The 27,619-nt window shown below is 38.3% G+C and overlaps 1 protein-coding gene across 1 annotated transcript in view; it reads right to left on the bottom strand.

Moving 5' to 3' along the window:
- Nucleotides 1–27,619, bottom strand: part of MORC1 (MORC family CW-type zinc finger 1) — a 157,206-nt gene that overhangs the window by 19,414 nt on the left and 110,173 nt on the right. The window contains exons 20-23 of the mRNA XM_081573662.1: nucleotides 25,006–25,107; nucleotides 9,394–9,463; nucleotides 7,232–7,298; nucleotides 3,903–4,064 (exon numbers count right to left, since the gene is read on the bottom strand). Coding sequence (XP_081429788.1) covers nucleotides 3,903–4,064; nucleotides 7,232–7,298; nucleotides 9,394–9,463; nucleotides 25,006–25,107 — 401 coding nt within the window. The remainder of the gene's footprint in view (nucleotides 1–3,902; nucleotides 4,065–7,231; nucleotides 7,299–9,393; nucleotides 9,464–25,005; nucleotides 25,108–27,619) is intronic.

Below are 27,619 nucleotides of genomic sequence, written 5' to 3'. Positions count from 1 at the left end.
AGAAAGGAGCTTATTTGTTAATTCATTTGGCTTTCAGAGAATTCAGTTGACAGTAGTATGATGATTTTAAGTACTAAAGATTCTGCATGTTCATTAGGGAGATGGTTTCTGGGAAATTTTAATTTTCTACTGATGCCTAATTATAGAAGTGGATGCACCTTACAGTCTTAGTACTCTCAATCAGATCATCTCCTTTTTGATCACATGTAACTCATTAAAATGAACAGTAATGATACACTTAGATGCAGAACAAAAATTAGACAAGTAAAAAAATAAAATGATAATGTATAGTTGTACATCCAAACTCTGCTACAATACAACCAGGCAAGTCTCTCCAGGCTTACAGTGTAGAAATAGTAAAGCATGTGTGGTATCTGTATGTGTGTATGTATGTATTACAAAAAGTGTGTGTGTATATATGTAAGTGTATACATCTATATGTGTGTGTGTGTGTATGTGTGTGTGTGTGTATGTATACACTGTGATTAAGAAGATGAAATTCCAAATCAGGGAGCCTAGACTCAAACATAGCCCTGTCCTTGGTAGCTGTGTAATTATATCTATGACTTCAAGTGTTACTTAGTTTCTATCTCTCTTTTTTTTTTGGCCATACCACATACTGTGTGGGACTTTGGTTTCCTGACCAGGGATTGAGACCAGGCTCCCTGCACTGGAAGCTCAGTGTCTTAACTACTGAACCACTAGGGAATTCCCTAGTTTCTCTTTTTCAGTTTAACTTTTTAAAAAAAAAGTTAAAAATAATTCAGCTTTCTTGTGTAATGAGCTAATGTATACAAACCACTTGAGTGACTGAATAAAATATAATAATGATTTTTATTTTATATTTTTTTAACAGTCATATATATGTTTATTATTTGTGCAACATGCTCTCCTTAAATATCATATTGCCTAATTTATCAACGTTTTAAATTTAGGGATTTTATTTTAAATCAGAGAGAGCTGAAGATTTTCTTCTTTTTTTTAAATTAATTTATTTATTTTAGTTGGAGGCTAATTACTTTACAATAGTGTAGTGGTTTTTGCCATACACTGATATGAATCAGCCACGCGTTTACATGTGTTCCCCATCCTGAGCCCCCCTCCCACCTCCCTCCCCATCCCATCCCTCTGGGTCATCCCATTGCAACAGTCCTGAGCACTTGTCTCATGCATCGAACCTGGACTGGCAATCTGTTTCACATATGATAATATACATGTTTCAATGCTATTCTCTCAGATAGTCCCACCCTCACCTTCTCCCACAGAGTCCAAAAGACTGTTCTATGCATCTGTGTCTCTTTTTCTGTCTCGCATATAGGGTGATCGTTACCATCTTTCTAAATTCCATATATATGCGTTAGTATACTGTATTGGTGTTTTTCTTTCTGGCTTACTTCACTGTGTATAATGGGCTCCAGTTTCATTCACCTCATTAGAATTGATTCAAATGTATTCTTTTTAATGGCTGAGTAATATTCCATCGTGTCTATGTACCACATCTTTTTTATCCATTCATCTATTGATAGACATCTAGGTTGCTTCCATGTCCTGGCAATAATAATGATTTTTAAATGGTAGCTATTATTACCAAGAAGGCCTGGTTCACTTGAAGCAATGTTCCAGTCATTGGACATGTCATATACATTGTCCATACATTTAAAAATAATATGCACATATTTATTCAGATGTACACAGGCATATTCATATATAATTTATTGCATACTACCATGTCTTAGGGACCAATTGACATGCCTGAATCTTATAACTAGTAAGAATCCAGGATTCAAATTTATGGCTACCCAACATCAAAGATGAGGATCTTACATAAAACTTCTGATCAAGTACTGACAGAAGGCAATAAAATGGTTGGAGAATCCCATTCTTTAGGGACTATACTGTAGGCCATGGCAATATGACACTGACATCCACCATGTTATTGGGTGAATGGCCCTTTCAACCTCATAATATTGGTACTGTACTGAGGTCTGGTTTTCTTCTGTTCTATTCCCATGCTAGTACAAGCTTGCCAACCCAGGTACCATGCAGAGTTGGTGGTCATGACTTAGTGTTCAGGGATGCAGCACTCTGACTTCATTCCTTGGCCAACAACTTGTCACTGGGTTCCTACTGTCATTAGTAAAAATGTGTCCTGATTCAAAGTTCAAAGTGGATCCACCTACATGTAACAAGAGCGTCCCTCTTTCACCTGGGGTAGGATAGGCATTAGACATATGTTCCTAAAGGATAGCAGGTGGGCCTTCATGCTCATGTAGTACAGCCCCATGGCCCTGGACGCTGCCACAGAGACTTTCCTAAAGCCCAGGGCAACTACAGAATAGCATCCATGTCTTACAGTGGTTTGCAGTCTACTTTCACACACAGGACCCTAGACCCTATCCTGGGCCTGAGTAGGGGCCCTAGCTCCCTATATACATGCCCTACCTCTACCTTTCTCTTCCTTCCTGTTTGTATTCTTTGCCAACTCTCTTCTTCAGGAAGATTTTGTCAGTCTCTGATAAGAAAGTCAATGTGTCCTAAGGGAAAATACTATTCCAGCTAGAGCACGCTATATGTTTCCTTCTGTTGAAAGTCTCTTACCTTATACAGGCCGCTCACAGTCTGTGAAGCCTAACCAAACCAATTGGCTGTACTAATTTAGTGGTGTTTCTATGCCTGACCCCCACCCTCTCATATGACACCTATTTGAAGGCATTCTTCTGTATAGTAACTTCTCTGGCTTGATTGTAAAGCCCCTATCTTTGGTCCCTACTTGGAAATCTCTGAAACTTGAACTTTATGCTCATGTCTCCATCCTTGCCAGTAGTGCAGATGTGAGACTTGGGCCATAAAGAAGGCTGAGCACCAAAAAATTGATGCTTTCGAGTTGTAGTGCTGGAGAAGACTCTTGAGAGTCCTTTGGACAGTATGGAAATCAAACCAGTCAATCCTAAAGAAGATCAACCCTGAATATTCATTGGAAAGACTGACGCTGAAGCTAAAGTTCCAATTTTTGGCCACTGGATGTGAAGTGTGACTGATTAGAAAAGACCCTGATGCTTAGAAAGACTGAGGGCAGGAGGAGAAGGGGGCAACAGAGGCTGAGATGATTGGATGGCATCACCAGCTCAATGGACATGAATCTGAGCAAACTCCAGGAGGAGGCCATGGAAACTCACTCCAGTATTCTTGCCTGGAGAATCCCACGGACAGAGAAGTCTGGTAGGCTACAGTCCATAGGGTCTCAAAGAGTCGGACACAACACAGTGACTGAACAACAACTCCATCCTTTGAGAACTGAGATCCAGACATTTAAATCCCTCATTAACCATGCCCACGAATGTTAAGATTCTACACTGAAGCAAAAAGTAAAACTTAGTTTCTCTCAATAAGTTCAGTATCTAAAGCTACAAAAAAAGACTTCTTAGAAGGCCATAATGTCGTTAGGGTCTCAGTGAGGCAGAATTAAAAAAAAAAACAAAAAAGAAGGAAAACAAAGGAGGGAGGAAGAGAAGGAGGGAAGGAGGGAGAGGGGAAGGAAGAAGGAAGGAAGAAATCAGTAAGAACTGTCTTTTTCTCCTCCATGATAAATGTCCCTCATTCATTTGTTTTTAACAGCCCTTTCTGTCCTATCTTCTGTCCTTACAAATTCTGATTCTTTATTACACTGGAGAGAAAACTAACATCCACTATATTGCTGGACCATGTAGCAATAGGGCAGTTAGTGACAATAATTTGATTTCAAAAGACATGTAACCCACACTATATCCAAATCAGTGCAGTTAGGAGACAAGTCATAAAGTCATTCTATGGAATTTTCTCAATAATATTACCACTCAATAGAGAAAGAAAATCAGGAGTTGTCACTGCTTAGAAAATTCAACAAAGCAGGTAAATATCTTTACCTTAAATTAGATGTCAGTTTTCTTACTGTTTCCTTGACAGACGTGCTTTGAGAAGATTCTGTCAGTGAAGAAGCAACTTTACAACCACCACTCACAGAAACTCTGGCTTCGTATCCAGAACTTGGATTTAAATCTTCCACTGGCATACTGGGCAAAAACAAGCTAAGGTTTAGAATTTCTAAGTGGAAATCACATTAGATACTAACAAATGAAAAAATATTAATACACAACAAATGAGGTGTCAATACACAACAAATTAATGCATGGACATAAATGTAATGCTGAAAACTGTCCTTTACACAGCTATATAAAAGCAATTCTCAATTATATGAATACTATTTATTCCTGAAAAATCTTGTTTCACGGTTTTTGGGTAACCACAATTAAATAGAATTGGCAGTAATTTATTTTTAACAACAGCAGTCATCTACCACTTGCCTCTTATTTGTTAAAAGTTTTTAAACCCAAGTTCTAGTTTAGCCTGTGGGAGAGTGAAAATGTTAGCTGCTTCAGTCGTGTTCTGCTCTTTGCGGCCCCATGGACTGCAGCCTGCCAGGCTCCTCTGTCCGTGGAATTCTCCAGGCAAGAACACTGGAGTAGGTTGCCATTTCCTTCTCCAGAGGATCTTCCTGATCCAGGGATCAAACCCGGGTCTCCTGCATTGCAGGCAGATTCTTTACAGTCTGAGCCACCAGCCTGTGGGAGGGTAGGTACTAAAGGTAGGTCCAGAAATAAAGCAAAGTCAGTCGAAAGAAATATTTAGTCAAGATCTGATGGAAGAAGAGTGTTTCAGGCGAAGTGTAACGATACTAGGGTAGAAACAAAGTAGGGTCTTCGAGAGATACTTGCGAAGGCCAGGGCTGCAGGGGTGGGGCACACAGGAAGGTGCAGAGAGCGGACCTGAGAGGTACTGGCTAGGGCGTGGGGACTGGAGCTTGTTTTTTTTTTTTTTTTTTAATATATAATACTGACTTTATTTAGCTTTTTTTAAAAAAACAACACTGGTAAATAAAAAGACATGTTGAGAGTATACTGTTTGGGAAGTAAGATGAGGGTGATTGTTATTTTCTTCTTTCTGTTTATCTGTGTTTTTAAATTTTTCCAAAGGTGACACAGAAATGGGTGTTCTTTGAATAAGAAAAGTCTAAAATATACTTTTTTAAAAGCAAGGTGCCATGGCTGATTCATGTCAACGTACGGCAAAAACCACCACAATATTGCAAAGCAACCAGCCCCCAACCAAAACAAACAAATTCATAAAAAAATAAAATAAATAAATAAATAAAATAAAACAAAAAAAATAAAAGCAAGGTGATCTTAGCATGTTTGTGTCATTCTGATACTTCTCATTGCAATTCACCAGGATTTTTTTTAATTAATTAATTTAGTTTTGGCTGTGCTTGGGCTTTCTCTAGTTGTGACGAGTGGAGGCTACTGTCTAGTTGTAGTGCATGGACTTTTCATTTTGGTGGCTTCTCTTATTGCAGAGCACGGACTCCAGTTATGCAGGCTTCAGTAGTTGTGGCTCATGGGCTCTAGAGCATGGGCTCAGTAGCTGTTGTCCACAGACTTAGCTGCCCCGTGGCATGAGGGATCTTCCTGGACCAGGGATCAAACCCGTGTCCCCTACACTGGCAGGCGAATTCCCAACCACTGGACCACCAGGGAAATCCCAGTTTGCCAGTTTTTAAATGTGCTTTGAGAGTGAAGGTAGTGGAGCTTGTTTTAAGCAGAGCAGGTGCTCCCACTCCAGGGTGTCTTACGTGGGAGGGAGGTAATCTGATTAACACATGTTTTTAAAGGACAACTGGCTGCAGCATGGAGATTAACTAACAATGATGATTCATGAAGTAGTGTGTAGTATGTTAATGAGACCTACAGGTTTCAGTATTATGAAAATAAAAAAGCTTAAGAGGGCTGGGGGATACGCAACATGGGAGGCAAACCTGGGTAGGTAGGTTGGGGCCAGATGACACAGAGTCTTGTCTATCAAGTGAAAAGGAGATTTTTGTAATCCTTTCGTGCTAACATCCATGAATTAAGACCACAGCTCTAGAGTTTCCTGTATTCACACTATATGAGTCTTTTTTTAAAAAATTGGATAATAGTTTCTAGCAAATGGCAAGTGCTGCTACTGTCAACAGTTCTTTGGCGTTAATTATACTGTCTAACTTCAGCTGATACTTTATTTAAGATTACGAACATTATAACTAATGCTTAATTGTCCGTTAAAGAACATTCACACAGTGTCTGACACTTATTAATTATAAACTCCCTTATGCTGAAATTTTATTAGAGAAGTCCTTAAAGTTTTTTTTTTTTTATTTTACCATTTTGGGGATGCTGGAAACTCAGGCTGCTGTTGGCATAAATGCACTACACATAAATGCACTATTGAGGGTAAAATGCACTATACCAGAAGACAGACATTCCTCCCTGAACCTTTGTTTCTTTTCCTGCCACATAATAACAGAGCCTACTTCACAGAGCTGTGCCAAGGATTATACAAGATATACACAGAATTTATGCCTACTGTTATTAAGTCCCCAGTAGAGGGTACCTAGTTATCATTGTCATTATCATCATCTTTATGATTACTACCACTACTAAATGAATTTGATAAGATTCTTCCATTAAGATTTTCTTAACTGGATCATAGTTCTAACATTCATATTGTAGTTATGGTTCAAAGATTATTTTAAGAAAATCACAAGTTCATAAAAACCTAAAAGTAATATATGAAATAATACACAAACACACATATACTACATGTGTATACACATACACATACACATACACACATACAGACACATTCAGAGCAGAGTGAGATAAGAATTTGCTTCCTTGAAAACATTTTTTCCCTCTATCGGGTAGCCAAAATATTCAGCTGATTATATTTAAATGTGACAAAAGCCTCATGTCAAGAATATCCTAGCATACAATGATTATTACACTTACATATATGTATGGAGATAAGATTATAAGCCATACAAAAAAAAACTAGGTCATGATTTCATAGTCATACCTTACATATACATGATATTTTCATTCTTTGACTATATTAGAGTAATTGAGTTAGTTGCTTGCTGTGAGTAGGAAGTTAAGCCTGTACCATTCCTGAATTCTCACAAAAGAAAATGAAAAGGTTTGGGAAAAGAGTAAGAAATCTAGGGTATTCTATTCTTTCCTGTCTCCTTTAAAATTCTTCACTTTTAATTGCCTTTGCTTGTTGATATTATTTTCTTTCTTCTTGTATTTAAACACTGATAATTACTTTTCAACAGTATAATTGTACCCCTCTGGAGTTTGTATAATTGCAGCACACTCACCTTTCCCAGATAGCTGATGAAGAGTTTCTCTTTATTTCTGGAGTATCACTGCACAGTTCCTGTTTTCCTTCAAAAGAACACAGACAAAAATGAAGATAACCACATTTTGGCAATCACACATAAGAGTGAACTAAAAGAAGTGTTAGCAGCTCATTAACAACTTGCATGTAATTTGGCTTTGTATTCAAACACTCTTTTGTAAAACTGCACCAATATCTTCTCAAGACAATTTACAATAATCTCTTAATAAAGTGCACACAGTGTACAAGAATCTGAGAGCCTCTGTAGCGTGTGTTTTTGTAATTTCTTTCTAATGATGCTTCTTTTCTGTTATTGGTGTGCACGGGATGACTAACTGGAACTGTTTAGTGCCCCTTCTCTCAGCAGCCTCTGCACTCAGACAGCTACTTGTCTTCCCTAGTTTCTTACTCTCTTCCTTTGGGTTCAGGTTCAAAGACTTCCTGAAAGACCGCAGTCAGAAATGTGCCCCGAGAAGAGAGCAGGATTTTAAAGCAGTAAGAGACCTACAATCATTGAGTTTGTCTTCTCACTCAGGGAACCTCTGAATCAAGAGGTTCAGAGAAGTGAGTGCTTTGTTAACAGTCCATAGAAAAGCAGAAATGCTTTGATCCCCTTGGACTGGTTTCGAGAGGATCTTGGGGAAAGTCTAAGAAATAAGTCACCGTGTCCTTCTTCCATCTAACTCTAGAGATGTTTGTGATAACTGTGATATTGTTCCACCAAGTAAACCCTTGCTAGACAGTCCAGGGCCATTGAAGGCCAAGTGGAACAGGACAGCAACAAGGAATGTTTTAGATGGTGAGGACTTGCCTGACTACTCTAAGGAGACGTAAAAGAGAATAGACAAGAGAGGTTTTTCCGAGCACACTGCAGGCGCTGTTGGTTTTACTCATGATCTGCATGCAAAGTGAAATTTCTTAACCTAATAGCCAACTAATTCATAAGTACAGTCATTTGAAAATATTTCACAATTTGTTCCTTCCAAATCCAGGATGAGTATTTGAAATTAAATGTTAATTTTAGGATCAAAATTGTACTTACAATTTTTCTATTACAATTTGGAAATCCAACAGGCACATACTTGAAGGCACGTTAATAGTTTGAAACTTCTATAAAAGATTGGCTTTGAAATTAAGAGACTCTTACAAAAGAAATCTTGATTGTGTAATGGTAAATTATCCCAATTATGATGAAAAAGAAAAGTGTGATTTCTTATGGCCTGCACTAATGGGTTCAAATATAAAGGCTGATGTGAATGAATGACTGATTAGGTTACCTAAGCAACAAAGTATAAAGGAAAGGAGTGCTTACATCTAAGAGTGAACACGAAATGATGGCATGGATCAATACAAAAATGACTGGGAATGATTGAGTCAAAATGAACAGAGACCTATTTAGGAGACTAAGAAAGCCTTTAAAACTTATTTCAGATTAAGAAGATGACAATGAAAAAATAGTGGTTCTGCTGCTTAGGCCCAATGGCATAATATTACAATAAAGGAGACAATGGTATAATAATAATATGATACGTAATAAAAGAATTCTAGTAATAATGAATGAACACTAAAGAAAATAAAATTTTCTGAGTCTAGTTTGTTTCCAGCTTCTCTGTCCTGGGAAATTGTCTTTAGATTGAAAATTATAACATGGCAACTTTATGTTTAAAAAAAGGTCAAATCTCTCATCTGAGACAAATTACACCCGATGGATAATAAATGTGTTTGTTGAACTACTCTTAGTGATCTCAGAGGAATCATGCAAAATGGGGAAAGAACTAAATGATTAAAAACAGAGGAAGGTCATCATCATTTTCAAAAATAGCTTCTGAAAATGACAGACGTGATATCAATCCTCAGCAGATTCCTAAATAAAATTCAAAGAGGAGGTGACATCCGTGCACTCTTGGGAATTCCAGGCAGTGAGGTCATGCGGGGGGCATTATTCTCAGGCAGGAAGTGCCCCTTCAAAATGTGTGAGGCTGGCAGCTCAGTCTCTATTACCTCTCCTCTCACTGCTGGAACAACAGATTTATTTTTTCAAAATCCAAACTGCTACCATAAGATATGTCACATAAGTCAAACTGAAAACAACTCAAGACATTAAAAGTAGTATATATAAACTGAATTGTTTTTTTTTTTTACCTTTTTTCATAAGAGAAACTTCCTTTTTTTCTTGTTTCAATGGAACATCAGTGTTACTTTCATCTAAAATCTGAAAAACAAGCTCTTTATTTAAAGCTGTACCAAAACAAAGGGTATATTGTAAGGTGAAAAAATAACCTTGAACATCAATGCCCATATCAGAGACAGACCATAAAGTATACTTTAGAAACATATTACGAAGAGAGGCAAACATACGCGTTGTCAAAAATTATACTGGCATGCAGCTCAAGTATGGTTGCAATATAAATGTCATATTTACATCTATTTATCATTTCTTCAAGGGAATATTTACAGTCCTACCAATACTGCATTAGATTTTTTTAAAATCCAAATCTTAGGTGGATGTCATGATGACTGTAACACATGGGCCAAGTATTTGATCACCAGGAGCAACCATGGAGCCTCTGTTGTTTGGGAAGGGCAGTCCCAGCCCTAGTTGCTACAGAGCAGACACAGAGAATGAGCTCAACATCAGTGCAATGAGAAGCCTGGGGAGGCTGGGGCCAGGGGCCCCAGAATATGATGGGGAAGAACGTGTGGCCAAGACTGGGGAGCACACCTGGGAAGTTGAGGGAAGGGACACCTGGTCTTCTGACAAAACAGAAAATCTGCTTAAAGTGGGTTGCAGAGCCTTAATGTGTTGAATGCAGGAGTCAGGAGGGTTGGTGGCACTGAGAGTGAGGGGAGGGGTGTGTGTGTGTATGTGTGTGTGTGTGTGTGGTGGTGGTGGGGATGGGGGCTAAGTGGAGTTGGGAGAATTTGCAGGGTAGAATATGACAATCAGAAGCCAGGTATCCCATAACTTTGTGAATTGTGTAAGCCTATTTTTCAAGGCTCACACAAAATAAACTTGTATTTTGGGAATACACTTCTTTATATCAGAGAGATGGGGGGTTGGGAGGAGTAGAGAGAGAGAATTTGTTTATAAGTGTGAGTTGCTCAGTCGTGTCTACCTCTTTGCTACCCCATGGACTGTAGCCTGCCAGGCCCCTCTGTCCATGGAATTCTCTAGGCAAGAACACTGGAGTGGGTAGCCATTCTCTTCTCCAGGGGATCTTCCTGACCCAGGAATTGAACCCCGGTCTCTTGCATTGCAGGCAGATTCTTCACCATCTGAGCCACCAGGGAAGCCTGAGTTTGTTTATACCACTCAGGAAAATAGACCCAGAAGCTCCTTTCATGTATTTTCAAGTGTGTGAGAAGGTGGGGCAAAGACAGTAAAAAACGAATATGGAGAAGACAGGGGGCAAAGCAAAAGCTCTGTCTGATCCTTGATCTGAAAACCCCTGAACATGTGCTGAGATGCACCAGGCTGCCGACTACATCACCTGTGTGCGGCGTGGAGTTGTCAGTTTTCTGGAGCTCACCCTTTGTGTGTGTATCCTTCGCCTTTCCTGCCCCCTTAAACTGCTAAACAAATGTGGAACAGAGAGGCTATCAACCCTTCTTCTCTCCTCTCCCAGGAAACAAAGGCACATATTTTACATGGTGTTCAGGAAAAAGCGCTCTGTCAGGAAGCAGGTTAAATGGGCACACATGTAACCTAGCAACGAAACAGCAGTGAGGCTGTCCATCACCGTCATTTTCTATTCCACCCAAATCAAGAGAAAGCAAGCCTTGCAGATAGGGGAAATAAATAAAACTGATTCTAAGCTACTTTGATCTATTTCAAAATGTTTTTATTCTTACACTGTGAATAAATTCATGTGCCAGGAAGTAAATAAAATGCATATACTTTCAAAAGTTCATTTTGCAAAATGACTTTAAAATGGATATCTTATTTCTGATGTAACAGAAAATGTAAAGTTATCTTCTGATATGTTAGGAAGATCTACATACTTCAAGCATCTCTCCTTTGAACTGAATCTTTTTTGACTAGTTTATAAGCAGCATGGGCTTACCTGGTGGCTCAGATGGTAAAGAATTCACCCACAATGTGGGAGACCTGGGTTCGATCTTCGGTCAGGAAGATCCCCTGGAGGAGGGCATGGCTACCCACTCCAGTATTCTTGCCTGGAGAATTCCATGGACAGAGGAGCCTGGCAGGCTACAGTCCATGGGGTCGCAAAGAGTTGGACAGAACTGAGTGACTAACATTTTCACTTAAGCAGCACACACTATTTCCCACCACAGTTAACAGCAATCACAAGGGAAGCTCAGGAGAGGAATGAACTACTTAACGCCTTTAGTAATAACCACTTCGTAATAATCTATGATGATCCTGCTCAGATGTGTTCACTTTCTTTGGTAACTTCTCCTTATGATAGAAATCAGACAAGATAAAAGAATCCAAGCTTAACAAAAATGGCAGGACTCAGCAGGAACTCTTGGGGGTGGCATTATTAACTCAGTCTCCTGAAATTACTTTTGCATTTTATTATTTAGCTCTCTGCTTTGAACTTGCTATGTGTAGGGCTGTTTCCATGAGGATCAGATATGTCCACTCACCCCCCAAGATGTTACTTACACAAAAAAGCTCTACCATCTCTATTGCAGGAGAGACTTAAACTTTTCTTTTCCTTTCTCATATTTCCTTTATTTTTTAGCATAGGAATGTTGAAAATATTTTGGATAAATAATTCACAGCCTACAGTATTTCCTTTTGAATGATACTGTGTAAATATCTGAGTTCATAGGAAACTGTTTTTTGTTTGTTTACAATGTACTTGTAGTTTCGAAGGTCTGGATTTGTTCAAGCTGAGACAAAAAAACACGCAGTTGTCTTTTCAATGACACTATTTGTATACTTTGATACTTGCGGAGCTCTTTCACATACATCATTTCATTATAGGAATGTTCTTCAGTCTCTTAGGCTTAACTGTGTCTCATACTCTGCAGTCTGGGGATATCTCTTTCCTAAGATTTTACCTCTAGTCATGAAATAGATAACACTTCCCACACAGTAAATGAGATTACAGTTAAGTCTTAACGAGAGGTTTTAGATACCTTAATGAAAATTATGTTAACAATGAGTAGAGTGGGATTTGTCAGTTCTCCAAGGGGTGCAAAGGATCAGCATAATACCACATGCTCAGTTTTGTGAAGTATCTATTTAAGAGGATAAATAAATCATAAAAAAGTAGAGAGAGGAGAAAGAACACACCATAGTAAACTGTGTAACAATTTTCTCACTCAACTGTCCTTGAGGAAGCCTTGGACACTGCTGATATCACTTCGGTTTTTCTCTGTTTCTTGCCCCTCCACACCCATCTCAAACATCTAATCAAGGACCCATAAAGGCTACCCGGCCAGATTGTGCCCTCCTGCTAAGTTCCAAGACCCTTCCTGTTTTTACTCTCCCATAGTTAATGCTATGGAGAAGGCAATGGCACCCCACTCCAATACTCTTGCCTGGAAAATCCCGTGGACGGAGGAGCCTAGTGGGCTGCAGTCCATGGGGTCGCTAGGAATTGGACACGACTGAGCGACTTCACTTTCACTTTTCACTTTCATGCACTGGAGAAGGAAATGGCAACCACTCCAGTATTCTTCCCTGGAGAATCCCAGGGACGGGAAAGCCTGGTGGGCTGCCGTCTATGGGGTCGCACAGAGTCGGACATGACTGAAGTGACTTAGCAGCAGCAGCAGCAGTTAATGCTATGCTCTAGGTACCTCTCTTTGGTTTGTTAATTTATTCAATAAAATTGAGTTCCCTGTATGGGTCAGACACTGCTATGATGAAGACAACAAAGTCCTTCCTTTATGGAGTTTATTTTCTAGTGAGGCAGAAAGATACTAAATAAGTAAAATGACAGTTATGTAACTCTGCAAGTTCTGTGAAAAAAATTACGCAGGTAAGAGGAGAGTGAATCAAGTTACACAGCTTCCTCTCTGGGCTCACCGTTCTCTTCCACACCCTCCTTTTCCAGGTCTTGGACTTGCTGCAGATTTGTTTATTCCTCCAACTTTTTTCTAGTCTCTCCTCAAACACCCTCCTTCAGCTTGGCCTTGTTTGCCCCCTCTATATAAAACTGTTATCACTCTCACCATCTAACACTGACACTTTCTACCCCTTCCTCTGCTCTACTTCTCACCTCAGCACTTACCATTGTCCACCATGCAACACAGTTTACTTATTTACCTTGTATGTTGTCAGATTCCCCCACTAGAATGGAAGGACCATGAAGACAGGGAGTAGTGCCTAATTTTTACCTGCTATATCTCCAATATCTAGGTCACTGACTGATACTCCATACATTCATAGAAAGAAAGTGAGTTAAAAGCAAGTCAAGAAAATCCATGTGTGTCACTGAGGGTGGGGAGTTGTGAAGTCCAGGCATTATGAACAAGGCAAAAGGCTGTGAAGGAAAAATAAACTTAGAGAGTTGAAGGCCAAGGAAGATGAGGGTGACTAGAGTGAAGTGAGAGAAGGAATGAGTAGTAGGCAGTGAGGACAGAAAGGAGGTGAGGCCAGGTCATACAGGGCCTTGGAAGGCACTTCATTTTGTTCTAAATATGAGCAGAAGCCATCAGAGGGTTCACCTCCCATACTGTCAGTGGGAATGTAAACTGGTGTAGCCACTACGGAGAACAGTATGGAGGTTCCTTTAAAAACTAAAAATAGAGTTGCCATATGATCCAGCAATCCCACACCTGGGCACATATCCAGACAAAACTCAAATTTAAAAAGGTACATGAACCCTTATGTTCATGCAGCACTATTCACAGTAGCCAAGACAAGAAACAACCTAAATGTCCACTGACAGATGAACGGATTAAGAAGATGTGGTGGGATATTATTCATCTATAAAAAAGAATGGAATATTATTCATCCATAAAAAGGAATGAGATAATGCCATCTGCAGCAATGTGGATGGACCTAGATATTATCACACTAAGTGAAGTAAGTTAGAGAGAGAAAGACAAGTACACAAATGACATCATTTACATGTGAAATCTAAAATAACCACACAAATGAACATATGTATGAAACAACAGACTCACAGACATAGAGAACAGACTTGTGGGTGCCAAGGGGTAGGGGAGCAGGGGGAAGAAAGACTGAGAGTTTGGGATTAGCAGAGGCAAACTATGATATATAGGATGGATAAACAACAAGATACTACTGTATACCAGAGGGAACTACATTTAATATCCTGTGTCAAACCACAATGGAAAAGAATATGACAAAGAATATATATACGTGTGTGTACATATATATATGTGTATATATATATAACTGAGTCACTCTGTTATACAGAAGAAATTAACACACATTCTAAATCAACTACAATAATTTTTTTTTAAAAAAGAAGCCATGAGAAGGTTCTATCGGTAAGGAGGAGAAAAGTATAATCTGACATATTTTGGATGAGATACTCAGATTTTCACACTGTGGAGTCTAAAATAAGCAGTGGAATCATTTATAGGGCTATTATTGTGGTCCTGGTGACAGATGTCAGTGAATTGGCCAGGTTGGTAGCTATGGAGGTGACAGAACAGAGTAAATATTTGAAGGGCAGATCAGTCCTGAGTGTTCACTGGAAGGGCTGATGTTGAACCTGAAACTCCAATACTTTGGCCACCTGATGAGAACAGCTGACTCATTTGAAAAGACCCTGATGTTGGGAAAGATTGAGGGAAGGAGGAGAAGGGGACAACAGAGGATGAGATGGTTGGATGGCATCACCGACTCAATGGAGATGAGTTTGAGTAGACTCCAGGAGTTGGTGATGTTTAGGGAGGCCTGGCGTACCGTGGTCCATGGGGTCGCAAAGAGTCGGACACAACTGAGCGACTGAACTGATGCAAACAATGGCTTCACCGCATCACCCACCCTAACTCCTCATCTTTGCCCCAGTTATTTTCAACTGACTTAAGGACACTGACCCTTGCTCAAATCCTGAGTCCCACCCTTGCCCATTTAGAGTCCCCTGGTCAAGTCCTCTTTATATTTATAATGACATCACTGTTTCAGGTTTCCATCTCAAAACTGTCATCACTGTTTATGGTTTAATCTACCATACACCTTTCCAAATTGTGCTATTTTTCCTTCAAAATGTTTCATTTTCCCTTGTCTTCTTGTACTAAAATCTCCAGGCAGCAGAATTCAACTTTGTTTTTTCGTCCTTAGTTTCTCATCTTTGCAGTACTGCTTGACTATCACAACATTTTCATAACATAAAGAATTAATTCTTTAGAGAAAATCTCCACAATTCAACTTTCCTTCTCAAAACTGGGCTACAGGTCCTGACTACTTTCTCCTTCAAGTACAAACCCTTAACTGGTTTTCAAAGCTCTTTTCAATGTGATTCTAAGATATCTGGAAATATTTTCAGCCTCTAATAAGCATCCTCTGTAAGAACCAAAAAAGTTCTCTTCAGAATCCCCTGTGAGCACTAGGTAGCCTTCTGCCTCCATGCCTTTGCCTACACTGTCCTGTCTACCCGAAATACATTCTCTCCTCCTTTTCTTGTAAGTCTCTCCCACATTTTAAGACAAGTATAACTCCCACTCTTTCCAAAATGTCTTTTTTCATTTGCTCTAGCACATACTCTTTTCCCTCAAGAAGTATCAACGGTAAATTACAAATAGTTTTAATTATTTCCATATCTATGGGACCTAGACAAGAGTGGAATCCTGTAACAGCCTTGATTCTTATCAAGACACTTAAAAACAGAATTCAAAACCTGAGTCCATCTCCCAAAATCAAATCCAACTGTACAAAGCATTAATAAATATACAGGTTTTACTAAAATTGTGTTGAGAAAAGGAGGAAACATTTATACAAGGCAAAAATCAGCTTAAAATTACCATGAAAACACTCTAGCTTACTTCTTCAATTGCCAGCTGCCTCATCTCTCTCTACACACCTTCTCCTCCAGACTCTCCAATTCCGCAGCACCAGTGTTTTTCTGCTTGTGGGATTTCCTCTTTTCCCCTCCCTCCCACCTCTTCCCACATACACAGGGTCACTCTCCAGCTCTGGCTTCTTTTCCACATAGCACTGTCACTCTCTCAATTTGCATTCTTTCCTCCTACCTCCTGGCCCACCGGAAGGCAACTGCCTTCTTTTGGAATTACAAAAGGTGGTTTTTAAAACTGTTTTTCATAATATAAAGAATTATTTTCATTCTGTTACAAATCATCCCATTAATTCTCATAACAACCCTAAGAGTAGGTAATATAATTATTCTCCTTTTACAGGTAAGAAAACAGAAGACCATGAGTTGATACAACTGACATGTGGCATGCAGGGCTGAATGTGAACCTGGATCAATCTGTCAGAATTCACAGTCTGTCTCTTTTCCATAAAACAATGCTAACTCATGGTTTTGTAAAATTGTCTTCCAATTTTTCTGCTCCTTTAGGGTAGAGATAATGGTTTGTGTGTGTGTCTTTCCAAATCCCTAATGGAGATTCAATAAATGTGTCTTGAATTGGTGTATGGTTGCTGACAGTTCACAAACTGGCATTTGAATATTTAGATTCATTATAATTCACCCACGAGACTTTCCTCTAGGTCAAGGGCTGTATCACATATTGTCTTTGTGTCTGTCAATCTATTGGTGAGTTGATGAATGATGCTGCAGAGGGGGAGTATAGACAATTTTTCCTCCAAAGCCCTTGGGACAGCTCTCGTTTTTATCTCATAAAGGGGCTGGTATATCTGAAATCATCAGCAATAATCACAGGACAATACAGGCTCCTATAGAGGCAATGGTAACATCATCAACCAGGAAAACTGACTAAGAAATGGCCTGTTTTTGAAAGTAATACATTTTCAATCATCTGAAATCATATGCCAATATCAATACAGTTTCCTACTAAAATTTTTTTCTGTTAGAAGTCAGAAAAATTTATATATTTGATTTGTGTATTTAAAGTGTGAATGCGGCTGATTTAGGGACTAGCTATGCAGGTTGTTTACTTTTTTATCTTTTTTTGGGTTACTGAGTCATCTTTTCATTTTCACTGTCATATAGTACTGATGCTAAAACTTATTGTTGTCTTTTGTTTGCTTTTGGATTTGGGTTGCTTCTTGCGGGTACTACCATAGAGCATAAACCTAGACATGGGGAACTCATCAGCTCTTCCAGACCTTCCTCAGCTTCTGTGATCCCCCACAGAGGCCCTGTCAATGACCTCAGGGATTCAGAGTTGGTTGATGCCTTTCCTGGGCTGGCATCAGCGTCTTTTGAAAGATGCCATAAAGATCTAATCAAGTGTAACTGGTAAAGGATTTAATTTATGCTAAGACTGGAAGATGGTTCCACCCACTCATTCCTTTACTCATCAATCTTTCTTCAGCCCCAGAAAGTGCCACATTCTGAACTAAATGCTGGAGGTTACATCTTTCAGAGTAAACCCTGGAGACACCATAGCCAAATTCTTAAAATACATCTGTCAATGGTGATCTGGCCACTGAGTTTTTTAAATGTCTGTGGTTTTGAAAAATGAAAGGAATCCATCTGTCAGTCTGTTCCTAAGGCCAGGTACAAGGCAAAAAAGATCTAAATGACCACAGAGGACAAAAGGGCTAAGGCCAATCCAACCAAAAAGGTAGTAAGGTTCGTGGTTATTAAACAGGCAGGTCCAACCTGACTTAAAACAACCACACCATAGATATTCTTTCATTACCTTACCAAATGATATTCAGAGCAGTAACTGAAAGAAAGATTATTATAAAATATGGGAAAGCAACAAATACTGGTATAGGAAAAAGGTAAATGCTGTTTCATGTTAGAGTCAGAAAATTTGCATAATGTCAACTTGGAGTACATGTTGTGCCAAGATGAACAAGAGCATGCATGTAACAAAAAGTACTTTTATCACTCTGACTTGAGTCTCAGAAAATTATTCTTGCTGAAGTTTTCGAACTTACTGTTGGCATTGGTAATGTTATTCCCCTCAGGTTCCTGCATTGTGAAACATTCTTCTAATTGATCATTTGCTTGCCTGACCATCTGTTGTGGTTTGGCAACCTAATTTTCCCCATCAGCTTTCGGAATAGATCCCCTAGAATGTCTATTCCATAGAGTCACTTCTTATATCTCAACTGGTGACATAACTTGAGACTGCTTACCTCTTTGACAAGATGCTTGAGAATCTAGTCCTATTACTTCCTTTTTATTTTTATTGCTTCTATTTAGCATGGTGCAATGACAGCTGATCAGATCATATCACTTTGAGGGGCACTGGGGTCCTATGGAGCTCATATGCCAAATTTTTGCCTGGAATAAAGTTGAACTGCCAATTTATCGCAGAACAGTGCACAGGGAGCTTCTAATTGAACTCAGACAAACCCTTAATTACAACAGCACCACGGGGCATTGCTCCAGTAAAGCTGAACTGCCTAGCAAGTTTCACTCAGACTTGGATTCTTCAGACATCTGTGAAAGGTGCTGCAAAAGAATTTCTACTTCCTCCCCTTCTGGAGTTAACTGGGACATGTTTGAACTTTACACTTGGGTGTGTAAATGTCTGAGACAGAAATGGTTCAGAATAGCCAGTATTCATTAAAAGGGAGGGCAGGGTGTGTGTCTTGAGCACGGAAGATGGAAAATAATATTTTCTGGAGGCCAAGTGTCAGGAGACACCAGCTCATGGGAGGGGTTGACAGTACAGTTATGATCACAACTATATTATTAGACTTACAATCTTAGGAGAGGAGAAAACTCTGCTTTCTAGGAATCAATCCTGAGATGATGATCCTGATGATTACTATGAGATTCTAGGTTGACTGGAAAGAAAAGAGTCAGTCTTGCACACAAAAGGTCATATTTGGTGTGGGTAAGGTAAGAAATGGGTTAAAGGGAAGTTAGCTTAATCTGGGCAATGAATGGATGATGACTGGATTAAAAAAAAATGAATTCAAGACTCTTGGCTGGAGAACGCCCATCTATGAAACTTTGGAAACCTATCTAAGCCAAAATAGGCTGAATGTGAATCAATGCAGTATTTATCTGTGCCCTCAAATCCTGACCCCTGAGTAAGGAGTATTTGTGCACTCCAACCAATCTGTGTGGAACGGCCTGGCTGAACTGATGTGGGGTCAGCACACAGACATGAATGACAAATGCAGAAGTCCTAATGAGGAGGGGTTAAGGAAGCAGGAGCCAGTTGAAGGTGACCACTTCCTGAGAGTATGATCCTCAACAAGTTTATTTTCCTCATTTGTAAAAACAGGAATGAAAAGAGAACATATCCCTTCAGTTATTAAAAGGATTAGATGAGATGATACATGTGAAGTATTGTAGCTGAATTTCATCATGCTCACACAGAAAAAGGAAAGGCTAACTCCACGAAAACACACATAGTGCACACATACACAGAATAGAATTTCAGAAAACAATACAGTTTTGCAGGAGCTGAGATTAAAAAAATCTGGATTGCACTAGTTACCTTGAAATGGGGGAGGGAACCATGGCTGTGCTAACAAGATTGTGAAAAATAATGAAAGGAGTCTGCTGCAGTGCAGACTGGTGATCCCACAAATAATGTCTCTGAAGGTCCAATCGAATGGCTATGTAGGGCATTCTGAAGAGGGTTAAGATGTCCTTAAAAAAAAAAAATCTCCTCATTATTTTCATGACAGTTTTTTAATCTCTAAAAAATGCCTGGAGTTTTAACTGAATCCCAGTTGGATATTTCTGCAGCTCCAAATGACATGCAAGCAAGGTCTTACCAAGAATACTCTTACTGCATGGATTTTGAAAATGAAATGGCCCATGGTGGCTGAAAGGCCAAGCATAAATTAGTATCAAAAAGGAAAAAGTGAAGAGAAAGAAGGGAAATTGCCACAGAAATGACACCTGCAAACTATGTGATCAGAAGGAACTGGAGATAAGGAAAATGAAGTCCAACACCCCATGAAGGATTAGGGAGCATGTGAAATGTGATACACATGAGATGCTAACATTAAAAGTGACTCAAAAATAAGGATTACCCCACTGAGAAAGAATATTTTTTAAAAAAATAGCCTCCAGAGACTGTAGGCCTTGGAGAAAAGAAATATAAAAAGCATTCAGTCAAGGACTAAGGGGAGTAGGAGGAGGAAGAAGTTAGGAAACAGATCAAACTGCTGTAACCTTGAGCCCAGCAAATGAGGTGACTTTGGAGATTATGACAATATAACTGAAATAATCAGCGATGGTTGGATTCAATATAAATCTGAAAAGCAATCAATACTTATCATTTCACTTGAAATTGCACAACTGTTGGTACAAGAGCCAGAGTGACATGTGTCTGAAACTTGGAAGAGAGGAAAATGAAGTACCCTAATATGAAAAAAAAAAATTCTTTCCAAAGGCAGACTGACAGACATTAACAACACACAAAAGAAAGGATGTGCTGATCAGAATAAAGACGTTCTCAGTATTATTTATAATAGCCACGATATTAAAGCAAACTAAGTGTCCAATGACAGATAAATGGATAAAGAAGATGTGGTATATGTACAGTGGAATATTACTCAGCCATAAGGTAGAATGAAATCTTGCTGTTTGTGACAACCTGGATGTACATGAAGGTCATTATGTTTAGTGAAATAAGTCAGATAACTATTACAATATTGTAAAGTAATTAGCCCCCAACTAAAATAAATAAATTTATAAAATAATAATTAAAAAATAAATAAATAAAGATAAAAGTGCTATGTTATAGAAAAAAACATAGAAAAAAAAAAAAGACAAATGTTGTACGCCTTCACTTATATGTAAGCATATACATTCATTCATGCTTAGGGAGCATGCGAAATGTGATAGACATGATATGCAAACATCAAAAGTGACTCGAAAACAAGGATTATCCCACTGAGAAAGAATATTTTTTTTTAAATAGCCTCTGAGACTGTAGGCCTTGGATAAAAGAAATATAAAAGAATTCAATCAAGGATTAAGGGGAGTAGAAGAAGGAAAAAGTTAGGAAAACAGATCAAACTGCTGTAACCTTGAGCAGGTCATTCATTTGAACAAACGTAACAAAACAGAAACAGGTTCACAGATATAAGAACAAACCAGTGATTGCCAGAGGGAAGTAGGTGGGAGGAGTGGTGAAATAGGTGAAGGAGATTAAGAGATACAAATTACCATTTATAAAGTCAATAAGTTACAAAACATAATGTATAGCACAAGGGATGCATTCCATGTTTTATAATAGCTTTGTACTGTATATGATCTATGAAACTAGTGAATGACTATGTTATATACCTTAAACTAATGTCATGTTGTAAGTCAATAACTATTTCAATAAATATTAAAAAAGAGTGGATATAAAGCCTACTGTTGGGTACTAAAAAGAAAAAAAGAAGAGAGATGTTCTCCATGAAATGTGAAAAAAAAAAACAATACACAAGGAGAGCACAGGATGAGGGTGCTGGGGCAGTGCCCTTCCAAAGTTACAGTTACAACTGGTAACATCATTCCAGTCATCCTGCACAGGGAAGTGGACACAGCAGGCTGTCTTAGCTGGAAATTCTTTAAATATTCAGGCACATAGCTCACCAGCACTGTCAAACTGTACTGGCCAACCCATGCAGACTGGCATAAAGGGAGAAAACACATGGCCAAAATCAGAATGTGTCTTCCAATTGGACTGAGGCTGGGTTTATCTCTCAAATGACTGCTGCTATGATATTATACAACAGTCTCATGAGTTTGGATAATGTGAAATCATTCCTGTGAGATAAGACTTTCTTTGGTGAACTGAAGATATATTTTAGAGCCTATTACACCTGATGCTTTCAAACTGTGGTGCTGGAGAGTCTCATGGAGAGCAAGGATATCAAAACAGTTAATCCTAAAGGAAACCAACCCTGAATGGTCATTAGAAGGACTGATGCTGAAGCTCCAATACTTTGGCCAGTTGATGCGAAGAGCTGACTCATTGGAAAAGACCCTGATGCTGGGAAAGATTGAAGACAGGAGGAGAAAGGGACGACAGAGGATGAGATGGGTGGATGGCATCACTGACTCAATGGACATGAGTTTGAGCAAAGTCCAGGAGATGGTGAAGGACAGGGAACCCTGGCATGCTGCAGTCCATGGAATCACAAAGAGAAGGATACAACTTAGTGACTGAACAATAGCATGACACCTGAAAATAAGACCCTGGGCTGCAGTAAATTCACCAAAATAATAAAAACCACCTAACTGTGGCAAGTGATGGGTAGCCAATCACTCTTCCTTAAGTGATAACCCAATACAGCCCTGAGCACCCTCTTTCTTTAAATTTGACAGGTGCAGGGTCAGAATTAAAGCACATGCACACACACATGCATGCGCGTGCACACACACATGCATGTGTGTGCACACACACACACACAAGTACCACAGTTAGAAGATAACTGGGGAGGAGCCCAGGGGTTAAGAACAATCTTTTTTAATTTCTAAGTTTAAGAAAGTACAGGCAGACAAACATGCAGAAGCAATTATTTTCTACTTGAATTGCTGCAACCACAGCCAAACATAAAAATTAATGGGCCTCTCTGGATAATGTATAGTATTTATCCAGATTAATTAGATACCAAGAATTTGAAAACAAACTTCCTGCTAGGATCACAGGGACACAAATCAATCATACCACACACATTCATGCAAGTAACATAGGAACTTGAGAAATATTACATAAAAAGACAACAATTTTAACATAAATGTCATACTTAATTTGTGAAAAAGCACTTGCTAAAAGCTGCATGCAGAGGACAGAGAAGTGACAAAGCAATGGCTACATGAAAAACGCACAAAGACTTTGAAGATTCTGCAAAGCAGGTGGGGACTAGTAATATGCAGAGGTACAGTTCTATCACATTTGGCTTCAAAGAGGTACAGAGGCTGAGTTATTCACAACACTAGTTATATAGTCCTCTCTTCTTTTCTGGCCTCTGATTAAATGTTAACCCTTTTCCTTTTGAAAATATGTTGGTGCTCACTTCCTTCACATCCTATATTTAATTGTTCCTTACTGTCAATATGAAGGGTTTTTTTTCTTTTCCCATTCACAAATCATTTCTAGAGCTTTTCAACATCCTTTCAGATTTCTTCTTAAAACAATTATAACTTTGGAGGAAATGATATGATGTTTGGGAGTAAAGGGGATGGCTGGGGAGGGGGAGGATACAGATGAAACAAGATCAATCACGAATTGGTAACTGTTGGAACTAGAAAATGGGCACCCAGGGGTTGACTGTGCTGTTTGAAATGTTCCATCTTGGAAACTTTTAAAATAAAACTCCATTATTGTTATATCATGTACCTTGTGACAATGTTTTTCTGCTGAAGGGCACATAAATTAGGCTAAAATCAGAAGACATCGTGCTTCTCATTGACTCATTTGTAATTGAAACTTAATCCATAATCCTAAATTGCATTTTGAGATAACTTACCTAAAGACATGAAAAATGAGGCAGGCATTTGTCTAAATACTCTCATTTATATTATCATGTCAAAAAATTATCATCTAGGCAAAAATAGTTATTCTTATCTAGATTAAAGTTTAGTTATAATCAAGGTACAAAGAGAACTATAGTGGGTAATAAAATTCATATTCTGATAAAAGAAAGTATCAAATAGATTTTTTTTCATGACATTAAATTCTAATATTCAAATGAACCTTTTTATTATTAATATAACACAAGGGGAGCCCTATAACATAACAAAGTCTTCAACATGGCTTCACAGATAAAGTGTTTCTCATAATCCTTAAGTCAATTCTTCCCACACATGCATGATTAGTTGCTCAGTCATGTAGGACTCTGCGACCCCATGGACTGTAGCCTGCCAGGCTCCTCTGTGCATGGGACTATCCCAGTAACAATACCAGAGTGGGTTGCCATTTCCTCCTCCAGAGGATCTTCCTGACTCAGGGATCAAACTTGCATCTCCCTGCACTGGCAGGCAGATTCTTTACCACTGAGCCACCTGGGAAGCCCTCTTCCTACACACCAAGGAGTTTTACACTAGGTTCAGTGAGGAAAACGACCCCTGCTGGGGTCTATGGTAGAATAGTATGAATATGCAGGTCTTTGAGATTGACTACCAAGTTAGAATCAGGGACACACAATCTATAGAGAAGCACATGGGAAGTGTGTCCAGATTTCTTGAAGAGACTTCTCTTTGAAGGGTTTTTGGCAGTGTCCTAATTTAAGTCAATTTACAATTATACTTTATAGTAAGAATCCACACTATGAATTACAGAAAGGTACATATGCTTTGGATTTGGGCATGTAGGTAGGTTTTGAGATGGACTTCAAGTTTATATATATATATACATACATACACACACATACAGTTTATATATATATAATGTTATATACATATATGCATTAACACAATAGAATGGGGTCACAAAGAGTTGGACACAACTGGGAAACTGAACAACAACATTAAAGCTTTCTCACCCTGACAACTAAAATGAAAAACACTACAGATGAGTGGTCAGGAGGGATAAGTCCCAGTTGTATTTTTACTAATTTGTGTAGTTTTGGGCAAGTAACACTTTTCTGAGTCCTGTTTCTTCACCTAAAAGCAAAGTTATTCAATTAAATGTTTCAGTTACTTTGGGCACTAATGTGAAATAACTCTTGGGTTCCTCTAATCTTTACGAATGTGAATTAATTTCAAGGTATCATTTAGTCAGCAAAGTTTGTCTCACTTGGATTATATCTGAATTGCTGTTGCTGGTTTCAACTTCAATTGAAGTCTTACATTCCCACATAAGGTTTTGACTCCTCTTTCTCTTAATTTCCCAAGAGGCCTATAGCAAAGTATTAACAAAAAATATACAAGGATTAGTAGCAATCAATGGTACACATTAAACCACTGTCACTCTTTCTTTCCTTCAGCCTCTATTAAGTGCTGGCTTCTGTAGGATAAACAGAGGGAATTCAAAAAAATAACATCACAATTCAAGTTAAGTATGAAATGAGTGGTGTAGATTATGGCACCCAACAGTTAATCAAAGGGCTTGTAGTATTTTGCAAAGAATCTGCATGATACTGTCTATATACTGAATATATAATGTTTCATATGGATATATGTATGTGTATATACATTGTTCTTAAAATTTATGTAGATGTTGCTGGGAGGAATAAGATATATATTCATTTAAAAATATCTATGATGGCTTTCTTTTACTGCTGCTAAGTCGCTTCAGTCGTGTCCGACTCTGTGCGACCCCATAGACGGCAGCCCACCAGGCTCCGCCGTCATCCTTAATCAGTAGATACTGAATATGCCTAGTATGTGAGATATCTGCAGTCATTTAAATTTTTTTTGACCGTTTCAATGTACATTTTATAAAATATTGGCTATATTCCCAATGTTATACAATATATCTTTGTAGCTTATTTTATATATAATAGCTTGTATCTCTTAATTCCCTACACTTACATTGCCCCCTTCCCTTTCCTCACTGATAATGACTAGCTTGTTCTTTATATCTATATATCTGCTTCTTTATCCTTATATTTACTAGTTTGTTGTATTTTTTGCTTCCATATATAAGTGATATCATATAGTGTTTGCTGCAAATGGTAAATTTTCATTCTTTTCATGGCTAAGCAATACTCCATTGTATATACATGTCACCTCTTCTTTAGCCACTCATCTGTTGATGGACACTACGGTTGCTTCCATACCTTGGCAATCATAAATAATGCTGCTATGAAGTGCTATGAACACTGGGGTGCTTGTATCTTTTCAAACTAGAGTTTGAGTGTTTTTTTTAAATATATACCCAGGAGTGGACCTGCTGGATCATGGGCTAGTTCTTTTGTTTTTTCAGAGTCTACAATCAATTTCATTTTAATATAATCTAAACACATACCATTTAGAAAATACCAAGAAAAATTTCTGTACAAAAGTTGATATTATTGCATTTGGACAAAGCTGGCAAGTTCCTGCTATGAGCATAGCCCAGGAGACACCACTGAGGAAACCTAATATATTGGAGTAGATATTATGACATTTGGTCCACAGTTTGATAGCTCTTGGGGTTAACCTGATAGCTCTCAGGGTTAACCTGAAGTTTTCAATGTTTGGTACTAGATGTAAAATCTCACTGGTTACCCTGCAATCATTAAGACTTCCTAGACATATCTCAATTTTTAAGCAGACTTTCATCTAGAAGTCCAGGTCTTCTAGAATAGTCTGCAGTGCTAACCTTACAAACCAAATATCAGTCTCTATCCCATCAAAACACTATTTCTTGAGAAACCTCCATACTGTTTTCCACAGTGACTGCACCAATTTACATTCCCACCAATAGCGTATGAGGATTCTCTTTTCTCACCAACATTCATTTGTGTTCTTTTTAATGACAGCCATTCTGACAGATGTAAGGTGATATCTCAAAGGTTTTGATTTGTATTTCCCTGATGATTAGTGATGCCGAGCATCCTCTCGTGTGCCTTGTTGGCCTTCTGTATGTCTTCTTTGGAGAAATGCATATTTAGATCTTCTGCTCATCTTTTGACTAGGTTGTTTTATATATATATATATCTATATATATATATGCAGCTGTATATATATATATAGCTGTATTAAGTTGTTTGTATATTTTGGAGCTTAATCCCTTGTGGTTACATCATTTGCAATTTTTTTTTTTTTCCTTTGCTTTACAGAAGGAAATTGAACCTTAGGAAGATTTTTTTTTTTTTCCTTTTTTTTTTTTATAAATTTATTTATTTTAGTTGGGGGCTAATTACTTTACAATATTGTAATAGTTTTTGCCATACATTGACATGAATCAGCCATGGGTTTACATGTGTTCCCCTTCTATCCCATTCTGTAGGTTGTCTTTTCATTTGGTTTGTGGCTCCCTTTGTTATGCAAAAGCTTTTAAGTTTAATTAGGTTCCGTTTGTTTGTTTTTGTTTTGTTTTCCATTACTCTAGGGGACAGATCCAAAAAAAAAAATCTTGCTGCAATTTATGTCAGAGTGTTCTGCCTACGTTTTCCTCTAGGAGTTGTATAGTATCCAGTCTTACATTTAGGTCTTTCATCCCTTTTGATTTTATTTTATTATCAATTACAAGGAAAAAAACTGCAAAAAAAACCCCAACAAACCCAAAAAACCCCATATGGACGCTAAACAATATGCTACTAAACAACTAGTGGATCACTGAAGAGATAAAAAATACCTAAAAATAAATGAAAATAAAAACAAATTTTCCCAAAACAGAATATGCAGTTCTAGGAGGGAAGTTTATAGTGATACAAGCTTACCTCAAGAAACAAGAAAAATCCCAAATAACCTAAAAATTCTTC

This window comes from Giraffa tippelskirchi, chromosome 2, assembly GCF_054371585.1.
Source record: "Giraffa tippelskirchi isolate mGirTip1 chromosome 2, T2T-mGirTip1v1.2.pri, whole genome shotgun sequence".
Classification (NCBI taxonomy): domain Eukaryota; kingdom Metazoa; phylum Chordata; class Mammalia; order Artiodactyla; family Giraffidae; genus Giraffa; species Giraffa tippelskirchi.
This window is presented reverse-complemented; position numbering and strand designations above follow the sequence as displayed.